This window comes from Microtus oregoni, unplaced genomic scaffold (genome assembly GCF_018167655.1).
Source record: "Microtus oregoni isolate MIOR12 unplaced genomic scaffold, Mior012 000046F_ref0000063, whole genome shotgun sequence".
Taxonomy (NCBI): Eukaryota; Metazoa; Chordata; class Mammalia; order Rodentia; family Cricetidae; genus Microtus; species Microtus oregoni.
The window spans coordinates 12,681,095-12,691,514 of record NW_024543220.1 but is presented as its reverse complement, the minus strand read 5'-3'; the positions used below and the strand labels follow the sequence as shown (position 1 = coordinate 12,691,514).

Below are 10,420 nucleotides of genomic sequence, written 5' to 3'. Positions count from 1 at the left end.
TCTCCAGCTGAAACTTAGTTTTACTCAGATTTCTCCAGTCTGAGCAACTTTACTGATCAGGACGTGACAGTTTGGACCAGATCTTACCAAGTTGCCCGTGACCCAAACAAGTAAGTGGCACCCCGAGTTTCGGGGGGCTCTACCTGTGTTTCCCCCCTGCTCAGCGGGAAGCTCAGAGGAGCTTGACATTCGGGTCGTAGGGTGTCCCACGTATTTCCGCTTCACTACAACCTGCTTGCAGACATGGGGACAGAAAGCAGGGAGGGCCTCGGCTCCACACCCGGGTACAGCCCTGCACGCCAGCTCCCAGTTCCCCGGATTCTGCGGTGCAGCCGGGAAATCACGCCGCCCGGCCACCTTCCCACTGTGCGGCCCTTTGCCGCCCCCTGCCGCCGCGGCGTGGACACGGCAGGCCCGCCCACCCGCCTCTGGATTGGCCAGTGTGAAGGACTCCGGCGCCGAGGCCCCGCCTCCTCTCCGGGTCCTTTGATCACGCGCCGGAGGGCTCTTCCGGGGCCAGAGCCAACCCACGGTGTTGCTGTCAGAGCTGCTCGGCGGGAGGTAAGGCATGGCCGGGCTGGATGGGCTGCATCGCGCCAGCACCTAGCATCGAGATGCCGGGGTTCCACGGCGCCCACGGGGGCTGCGACCCCTCGGCATGCCCCAGCTTCCCTTCCCCGCCCTGATCCCCGAGCCTCCCCGCACCGAGGGAGCCACCTTCTGCCCGCTGTGGCGGGCCAGCAGCATCCTAAGAGCGGCCTCAAACCCTTCGGGTTCTGGCCCCCTTGACCTGAGGACGGGAAGCTCGCGACTGGGAACTGGCAAAACTGGCCCACGGACAGGGGGCAATTAGCTTGTATCTCTTCCTCTCTGAGACTGGGATAGGAACTTGGGCCATCTTTAGTGCCACCGCCCCAGGATGATCTCCTTTCTATCGATGGGGACCGTCCTCTCCACCTCTGCCAGTCAGCCCTGCCTTGGGAGGGGAGCAGACATGGGAGGAGCCCCGGGTGTACTAGAGGCAGGTGACATCATCTAGAAGATAGGGTCCACCTCTACATAGCATCCCACATTGAGGACCGTGTCTAGGGTTACATCAGGCACTAGGAGGGTGCAGAACCCAGGCCTGGAGGCCCTAGCTTGTAGTGTGGGGACGGAACCAGGACCCCTTCACATGATCCCACCTCACCCCTTCTCTGCAGTGCAGGGCCCTCTTGTATCTCTTCCCTCTATCTAGCCTTGCCCCTGCACCTAACCTTCTCCCAGCAGTTGACACCTACAAAGGCTTAGGCGGCTGAGCTGGGCCACACCCTCACGTGTGCGTAAGCGCTGGGCAGGAAGCAGGCGGCCTGGCTGGGATCTGGGCCTACCCTTGGTGTTCTGAGCCCCTGTTATCTGGGTGTCACATCCTAGTGTTTGGCCTCAAGTTTTCCTGGATGGATTCCCACTCCAGCTCTCGGGGAGGGATACAAACCTGCCACCATAGGGTACAAATGGTAACCTCCCTTCCTCCTCCCCAGGGAGCCCAGGGGAGGTGCCCTCCCGAGGCCACCATTGCCCATGCAGACCACCCAGCTATCTGGCTACTGATGTCATGAGTAACACGACAGTGCCCAATGCCCCCCAGGCCAACAGCGACTCCATGGTGGGCTATGTGTTGGGGCCTTTCTTCCTCATCACCCTGGTCGGGGTGGTGGTGGCTGTGGTAAGGAGCCCCCACATCAGACGTGGCTAGGGCAGCCGCTGGGTGGGCCTGGCTTGGTGCCCACAGCATCTCAGCTGTCCTTCAAGGGTGTGGATGTGGGCCCTCAGCAGGGACACGCTGACCTCCCAGCTCCTACAGTCCTATGTCTCTGTTACAGGTAATGTACGTGCAGAAGAAAAAGCGGTGAGTGCCCGAACCCCGGCACTATGCCCACTAGCTGAAATGCTTCTCTTTTCCAGGCGTTGGCTAGTTATTGGTGGCCCTTTAATGGCCCAGTTATCTCTGGCTTGAGGGAGGGAAGCAGGGTTAGGGGCCCAGGTTGAGCCTTACCCTCCCATTCCCCAAGGGTGGACCAGCTTCGCCATCACCTGCTCCCCATGTACAGCTATGACCCTGCAGAAGAGCTCCACGAGGCGGAGCAGGAGCTGCTGTCTGATGTGGGCGACCCCAAGGTGAGAGCATCATCCTGCCCCCACTAGACAAGTCAGGTACCACTACCAGAAGCTTGGCACAGGGTGGCTGGAGCCTCTTGCACTCTTCTCCACAGGTGGTGCTCGGCTGGCAGAGCAGCTACCAGCACAAGCGAATGCCCCTGCTGGACATCAAGACATGACGGTTCACACCCCTCTTACTTGCTATCCACAGCTGGCCCTAAGCCAAGCCTGTTTTCCTTGTGGAGTGGGTGACAGCCTTGCCTTCTCTAGCCTGCTTGGACCTTGTTGTGGCACAATCCAAGAGGCCTCTGGAGTTGTTCCCATGGTGACAGGCCCAGATGTATAGTATCTGGTGTATATATTTTGTAAATAAACTTTGATGGCTTCACTTTACCCTCGCTGTGTGGGGCAGGCTGGCTGCGGGCAGCATCTTTTACCCTTTGATTGCTTCATGCCCTGCTTACCCATCTCACACACTGGCAGCTCAGTCCAGAAAAGGCTATTTTTTTATTCAAGTAACTGCAAATAGGAAATCAGAGGGGGAGCCCCAGGCCGGGACAAATACTGACCACCCCTCCCCCACAGAACGAGGGGAGGTGGTCCTACACCCCTTTCCCATCAAAATGGGTCCCCCTCCTCACTCTGCTGCAGCATCCAAGGGGCAGGGCCCCATCGTCCCTGGTGTGGGGTGGTTGGTAGCCAGCCTGCTGCACCCCAGCCCCCCTTCCCCCTATAGTGTCTCGGGGAGAATGCAGGCAGAACGGGAGGATGAACTTTTGGTGCTGGTAGCAGCAGCAAAGGTGGGTGTCTAAGAATGAACATTGAACAGAAACAACACAACTGTCCAGAGGTAGTTTGTGAACAGAGGAGAAGATGGAACCAGAACCTTGGGGGGCAGGGAGGAGCAAAAGGAGGGGGGCAAGGCTAGCTCCTTGGTGCCCCACTGGAGGAAGGGTAACAGCCTAGAGTGGGGGAGGTGAGTTAGTGCCCCATCTGCCTTAGGTGAATGTCAGAGAATAGGACCTCACCCTGGAGATGGGTGTGACCCCCATCTGTCACTGCATTGGGTACCAGGTGAGAACAAGGTGGGTGGCCCATCATGTCCTACTTCCTGTAGTCCAAGGGACTCTAGCCAACCTAATGCAGGGTCTAGGTAAGGTGGGGCAAAAGTGACTGAGAAACCCGCCTGGTGACAGTTCGGTGAGGGGTGGGGCATGCTGGGATCTATGTATCCCTGCACCGACCACACTTGCTGCGGCCAGGTCAGCCAATGGGGTTTGTCTGAATTGAGATGGGGCTGGGGCCCTTTAAGGCCAGGGAATGCTCCCAGGACCCTGTACACGGAAGCCAGGAACAGCAGAGCAGAAGGGACCTGCAAAAGAAAGAGCCCAGAGAGCAACATCTCCAGGGTAGAGCACAGCAGGGCAGGCTGCGGCTAAGTGGGAAGTTAGCCTTGTCGGGAGAGGGCAGGTGTGTTGGGAAGGAGGGCACAGGGACTGAGCCAAACCCTGCTCCCGTGGGTGCCGCAGAGCCTGCAGCTGGTGCGGTAGTGTGCAGTGAGGGTGGGGAGGGGGCTGGAAGCAGGGCTTCCGGTCCCAGGGGAAGCTGCTCCTGTGGTGGCCAAGGAGCAGGCGGCACTGCGCGTGGTCACTGCTCCTCCTCCGAGGACTCCTGGGAGATGCCCTCCTCTTCCTCCTTCTCCTGTAGGAGGCAGAACAACGCTGGGCCTGGCCCTTCTCCTTTGCCAACCCCTCCCTCCCAGGCTCTCCTCTGCAGAAGGGGGATGAGTCAGGGCTGAGTGTGTGGTGACTCAGCAACCTCCACGCTGCTTTCATTCATAAAAATGAAGGATTTAAAGGGAGGAAAACCCACACACACACTTGCTCTCACATCCAGGCAGCTCTCACGCAGGCCAGACCAGGCACCTAGCCCAGGCTGAGCCGAGGGCTGAGGAAGTGGCAAGCTCTCCAGGGAGGAGGCAGAAGGGCATGAGACAGTAACAGGAGGGGAGCCACTAGGTGGCCTAGGGCAGGTGTGGTGCCGGCTGCATCCAAGAAGGCCTGAGGTAGCCAATGGCTGACAGTGAGCCAGGGTGGGAAGGAAGTGAGCCCCAGGGGTTCACTCACTGGAAGGGAATGTTGGGACACCACAGGGCCCTACAGTGCCAGGCAAACTCCAAAACAACTAATTTCCTGTTACTCATTCTTGGGGTCTAGCCAGCAGGGCCCCCCAGCACCTCCACTAAGGGTGGCTCAGCTCAAGGAATGCCTTGGGTAGCTTGGAAACAGGACCAAGAACACAGTATCCTGGAGGCATAGGCCCCCACTGTCCCCTGTCCAGATCCTCACTTCCTGGCCTTTCCACAAAGGGGTACATGGGCACAAAGCGTGCCTCCCACACCGGGTACCTGAAATTAGGAATTATCTTCTCAAGCAGAAGAGAGTCCTGAATTCATGTTAACAGGTTTCACGTATGCTCATCAAACACCCCTGGCCACACTGGGGGCATTCTTAACACTGTCCCCAAAGAATGAGAACCTACCAGTTTCTTGGGTCTGCCCCTCGGTTTCCTCCCTGGAGCTGCAGCCGTTTTCTAGAGTGAGAAGAAACAGCTCTCAGTCCAGAGTGCTGAACAGTCCTCACTGCCATAAAGCCCCAGGTGAGGCAGGCATGGAGCAGTCCGGGACCACCAGCAGGTCCACCCTGGCCAGCGGCTGATGACTGGCCAGTCCACGCCCCCACATCCAACACACACACACCCCTACTCCCCCTTCCACAAGTGACTCAGAGGATATGAGTCGCGCACTAAAAAGTAAAATAAAAACAAAGGCGACTCTGGAAGGCCGTGGCACCGACTCCCTGCACGGTGCATGCCCTCAGGATGAACGAGGGTGAAGTCCCAGCGCAGAGCTGGCACAGGCCTTCACTCTCACTATCTTGCCTTTTTCCAGGCCTAACTTGGTTTCCCCACTGTCCTGGGCACTGCAGTTTCCACAATTAACAACGACCCACAGATGCGCTTGGCATAAACACATGAGAGTCTCACCCGTGTCTTGGTGGCACCCTTATTTTTGCTTCCCTTTGGTCGGCCCCGAGGTCTCTTGGGTGTTGGCACTTCACTGGGCTCCTTCTGCAAAGACAGGTGGGAGTCAGGGATGTGGCAGCAGCCAAAGCCCTGGGGACTCCAAATTTGCCTGACCCTCATCAAGCTCCTGGCCCCCAGCCTCTGAAGGTTGTAGACCAAAGATAAGAAACCAAAGACCTCTGGGAAAGATGTCCCTGGGGCAGGGAAGCCACTGCTAGGTGGCCCTGATCAACTCTTGTGCTACTGATCTCACCTGTAAAAGGTGGTGTGTTAACACCTAGGGCGTCAGGTGAGTCAAATCCCCAGCAAAGTCAGTGTCCAGCACTGGCCACAACTGCTGCCACCCCTCCTGTCTTACATGGGAAACCCCTCTCCAGGAGAGAGGCCACACACAGACCTGACCTCTGGTCAGCCCAAACCAGAATAAAGGTTGTGTTTTAAGTCAGGCATGGGGGCTCCCTCCCAATTATAATCAATACCAGCACTCAAGAATCTGAGCCAGGAGTATACAGTGAACGGGGCAATCCTGGACCACAAAACCAAAGGCCAGCCTTGGTCCAGTGACCACCGCCAGGTCCAGTAATCGGGATGGAAAACAGAGGGTGCTGGGCTTACAGGCCTAGTCCCCCACCCTTCTCTGGAGACTCACCCACCCCCACAGGGCCACCAACAGCCTCCCCTCACTCGGGAGACTGCTGAGAGCTCCAGTGCAGAGCCAGACAGGTGGCACAGCCAATATCCTGCTGCCACCCTCCCGGGGACCTCACGGGGTTTCAATGTCCACTTACAAACAACCCCCCCCAGTGGCCCAGGAACCCTTTCCCACCGGACACAGGAAGGACAGAAATGGGCAGTAGGATGGAGAAACCTGGCAGCAACTGGACGAGAGATGGATTATGTGTTTAAAACTGTGTACAGTAACAGGCCAGTGAAGAGCTGGGCCCCACACCTGCCTCCACTCTTGTGGGTGGGTTGCCATGTGGTGACGCTCCACACTGAGTTCCTCAGGCAGTTCTTAAAGGCAGTGAGCACACAGACGGGAAAGGCACGCACACAGAAGGAGACACATTCTGCACCCTCCCAGGAGGGTCACACCCTGCTGGGTGCAGGTACCTCCCTAGCCCAAGAAAGGAAACAAAAGCAAGGCTCTGCTCACCCACCTGACTCCCTACCAGCGCCGTCCCAGGACTCACCGGAGGCTGCTTGCGCGGCCTGCCCCGGCCTCGCTTCTCAGTCCCGTCCTTCTCCTGCTTGGAGGCCAGGGGCTGGCTGGACTTTGAGCTGGATTCGCTCATCTTTCTTCTCTACGGGGCAGTGAGGGGGACTGGCTGTGATGCTGGGAGACAAAATGGTGCCAGTTACACAGGTGCCCCACTATTCCTCCCACCGCTCACCATCCCAAGGAACACCGCAGGGACTGCCAGAGCGGCACCCAAGAGGCGCGGCCAGCTCAGACCTGGCTGGAGGGGCGAGGCCGGCCTGGGGCAAGTTGAAGTGGTTCCTCACAGCCGCCGCCCCCCATCCTGCCAGGGCAGCCACCCCGCAGGTCCAAGCCTGAGAACCAGAACAAATACCAGAGCCCATCACATACCCAAGACCCAGAGACGGTGGCAACGGGTAGGGATGGAGGAGTGGGAAGGGCAGATTCTCAAATAGACCCTGCCAATTAAAAGACTCTCTGGGTAGCAAGGCCTGATTCCCCAGGTCCAGGACAACGCCATATGTGTGTGTGTGCGCGTGAGAGAGAGCGTACCACAAAGGGCCTGCACGCTGTTCTTGGGGATCTCCCTCTAGAGCAGTCAAACAAGACAGCCACAAGCTGACTTCCAGTCAAGACCAAGTTTCAGTCACAGGCCCAGGAGACCCCACTCCATACTTCTGCAGGGACCAACACAGCCTGTGGCCCTCAGTGAGGGACAGGGACAGGGACAGGGCAGTAGTGCTACCTGCAGAGCTACCCACAGTGGTGCTAAGGGACCAGGCTTCTTCGCTTACCACGGAAGCTGTGCCCCCAACGTCTTTTCAGATTTCTGAGGCAACTACTAATTTTGACTCAATGACAGGAAAACATTTTGGAAACTTGTGATTTTTACAACACTTAACGATTCCTAATTCTCAAGCATCAAGAGCCGCTCCAGATGGTGGAACTCTGCTAATTATTCGATTACAATATTTCAAACTTGAGACCCCTTTACACAGGGTGGCTGGGCCAGCTCCATCATTAGCGGCTGGGTCTGTTCCCTAATTACAGGCCGTGATTAGAATCTTACATAGCACCACAGGTCTCCTTCAAACCAAACATCAAATTAATCAGCTAAATGAGTGCTGACCTCACACTGAGGTCTGCCCGAGGCCCTTGGGAGGGGGAGGGTCATGGGAGAAAGCCGGCCCGATCCCAGACAGAGCCTGTGGGCCCAACTTGCCTGCAGATCCCGGCCAGGCTTCCTGAACACTGTTATACCACCCGGTGCCTTCCCAATCATTACCGTTAGGGACTCTTTGAACCACCTGCTCCCCCAACGCCCCCACTGAATTAGGAGCAGAGTCCCCGTTCAGTGAGACCAAGAAACCACTCATCTCCACCTGCTCCTGCACACAGGGAGGCCTGGCGTGCAGAAACCACATTTAGGGTCCAAGCCCGATATGCTCTGGTGAGTCTCCAGCCTGTCTCCGCACACACAGTGGCCCTTCGATGACAGGCAACTAGGCAGGAATAACCAGAGGAATAACTCCTGGCAGGTCCATAGTTAGCTTGTTCTTTTTTTAAAATAGCTCAGAGAAGACCCAGGAGTGGCCCAAGGTCACACAGCAACTTGGTAAAAAAGAAGTAGGTTCTGGCGGAATGCTTACACAGACCGCAACTCTGCTTACTGAGGAGAAGCAGGTTAAGACCCTGGCGCCCTCTGCTCCAGACTGAGCGTTCCTCCGCCAGTGTCCCTGCCTGGCGGTTGTAGGCCGGCGAGTCTAGGCGCTAGGGCGAGGGGGAGGGGCGCAGGCCCTGCAGGCGCGGGAAACGGCGCACCCCGACCACATGCACCGCCACGCGGGTGCGCCCGGCCCCACTTCCTGCCAGAGGGGGCACCCAAGCCCGCCTCGGGGGCAGGAAACCTGGTGCGAGTTGGAGGAAGAAAACCCCCTCCTCCCTCCCCGAAAACCAAAACCTCAGAGGCGGGGGGGAACCAAACAGAAACGGGGAGTCAAAGGGACTAGTTCTAACAGAACCCAGCAAAGCAGAGGAACCAGTTTGTAGTGGCGGAGGGCAGGCCCGGCCCTGGGGGCTGAGGAGGCGCGGGGCAGGGCCAAAGGTGTGTGGGTGAAGCCCCGAAACCCAGGCCCACGCGATCCGGCCTCGTCCACGCACAGCACGACCCTGGCAAAGGCCGAGGAAATGCCAGGGAGACGTCGCGGGGCACCGGGCCCTTCCCCCGCACTTCTAGAACTTCCCCGGCTGAGGGGGGGTGCGCGCCCACCTCCTGCCGCTGCGCTGCGCAGAGCGCGCCCCTCCCCGAGGCCGGGCTCGCCGAGCGCGAGGTGCACGGGCGCCGCCGGGTGCACAAGCGGCGCTCGCCGCAGCCGCGCGCCCCCTCCCCCTCCGCGCGCCGGTCCCCGGGGGTCTCCGCACCCCCCGGGCACGCGCGGGACGCCCTCGGCCTGGGGGACCGAAGGACGCCGCGCTCTGCGGAGCCCCCACCCCGGCCCCGCCGCCCGTCCGCCCGCCCGCGCGCACAGTGCGGCCTCCCCTTTCCCGCGGCCCGCGCAAGCCCGGGGCCTGGGAATAAAGCGGGCAGCGCGCACCGCAGGCCCCCCGGGCGCGCCGCGGACACTCACCGCGAGCTCGGCAGGCCGCCGGCGGGGCGCGCTCGGGGCTGCCGGGCGCGGCGGGGCTGGGCGCAGGGGACCGGCCTGGGCTGCTCCGCTGCCGCCGCCGCCGCCGGTCGCAAATGCGGATCTGAAACCGGGAGAGAGGGCAGAGGCGCTGAGACCGCTGCGTGCGCGCCGCCCGGGCCCCCGCCGGGGATGTGTGTCACATCCGAGCTGGGGAGAGCGACCACGGACGGATCCCGCTCCCCCGGAGGATGGCGAGGGGCAGGAAGCTGGGCACGGCCCGTGCGCGGCCTCAATAAATAATAATGTGATTAGATTCTAGACCTAGAGGAAAAAAAAAAAGAAGCCACCCGAGCGGCGGCGAACTCACGCCTTCTTGGAGCCGCGCCAACACCAGAAATAGCCCCGACTCGGAGTCCCAATTAGAGACGCGCAGCCCCGGCTCAGGGGAGCTTAAAAAGAGCGACCCAGGGGCAGGGGGGACGGGCCCGCCCGCGCCAGCCGTGTCACCGGGGGGCGGGGCCATGCAAATGAGCCCGGGGATTTAAAAGGGCGGCCAGCCGCCGCTGCCGCCGCGCGCCTGTGGTTGCCGACGCCGCCGTGGCTGCGCGCGCCGTGTGCGGGGGCGCGCGCCGACGGCCCTCGTTTCTCACACTCCCCGGCGCGGGCGGGGGCGGGACCGGCGAAGGTGGCAGCGGCCCCGCCATCGCCGTGGGGTGCCAGGGACACACCGATAAGGGGGCGTTGGCGGCCTCGAGCCCCGCGCGGCGGAGCTTGGGGGGTCGTCCACGCGCGCTCCCTAGCCCACGTCGACGGCCTCTCCCTCTGGCCGGACGGGAGAGGGCACGTGCGTCCCCGCCTGGCCCCACGGCCCCCGTACAAATACCAGTCGTGAGGTTCAAACGTGAAACTTTTGAAAGCAAACGCGGACGGTTTAAGTCCAGTAACGGCCGCCACCCAGGTGCCGGCTTCGAGGGAGCCGAGCGATTGGCTCGTTCGCAGGTACACCGGAGGGAGGAGCCATGCGGTGACCTGCTGCGCGCCGCCTGGGGAGCACGCGGTGCCCCCGGTGTGATCCCACCGCGGGGACTCAGCCTTCCAAAGGCGAGGGGTACCTGCTGGAAGCGCCTTGAGGACAGGGGTTCTAGTTTCCCGCCTCCGGGGGCCTGGCTCAACAAAAGACTTGTTGCTCGGGCCCGAGGAGAAAGCCAAAGTGGGAAGATGGCGCGCGAAGAAGCAGGCGCCGGCCGAGAGGCGCGCCCTGCAGGCCGGGGCCGGGCGCGGGCCCTGGACGCACCTCCCCACCTCGGTCCCCGAGGCGGCCTTTCCACACCTCTCGTGATGCAGAGAATTGCAATGCCGGCCCAGTGAC

General features: G+C 60.7%; 2 protein-coding genes across 7 annotated transcripts; one reads left to right on the top strand and one right to left on the bottom strand.

Moving 5' to 3' along the window:
- The first annotated feature begins 465 nt into the window (after positions 1-465).
- Smim29 (small integral membrane protein 29) lies at positions 466-2,532 on the top strand. 2 transcript variants are annotated; one of them, XM_041634938.1, is made up of 5 exons: positions 466-561; positions 1,521-1,645; positions 1,863-1,888; positions 2,052-2,157; positions 2,253-2,532. In XM_041634938.1, exons 2-5 carry the CDS (start codon positions 1,595-1,597, stop codon positions 2,316-2,318), a joined length of 249 nt encoding a protein of 82 aa, XP_041490872.1. In that variant the 5' UTR covers positions 466-561; positions 1,521-1,594; the 3' UTR covers positions 2,319-2,532. The 2 variants fall into 2 exon arrangements, with proteins under 2 accessions (XP_041490872.1, XP_041490871.1); XM_041634937.1 differs by having other exon boundaries at positions 1,521-1,705.
- Positions 2,533-2,623: 91 nt separating this feature from the next.
- Positions 2,624-9,562, bottom strand: Hmga1 (high mobility group AT-hook 1). 5 transcript variants are annotated; one of them, XM_041634933.1, is made up of 6 exons: positions 9,419-9,561; positions 9,052-9,172; positions 6,384-6,559; positions 5,185-5,268; positions 4,681-4,731; positions 2,624-3,840 (listed from the first exon to the last, which is right to left on the bottom strand). In XM_041634933.1, the coding sequence occupies exons 3-6, from the start codon at positions 6,516-6,518 to the stop codon at positions 3,787-3,789; spliced, it is 324 nt and encodes a 107-aa protein (XP_041490867.1). In that variant the 5' UTR covers positions 6,519-6,559; positions 9,052-9,172; positions 9,419-9,561; the 3' UTR covers positions 2,624-3,786. The 5 variants fall into 5 exon arrangements, with proteins under 5 accessions (XP_041490867.1, XP_041490866.1, XP_041490868.1 ...); XM_041634932.1 differs by lacking the exon at positions 9,052-9,172 and having other exon boundaries at positions 9,419-9,562; XM_041634934.1 differs by lacking the exon at positions 9,052-9,172 and having other exon boundaries at positions 6,417-6,559; positions 9,419-9,562.
- Positions 9,563-10,420: the final 858 nt, after the last annotated feature.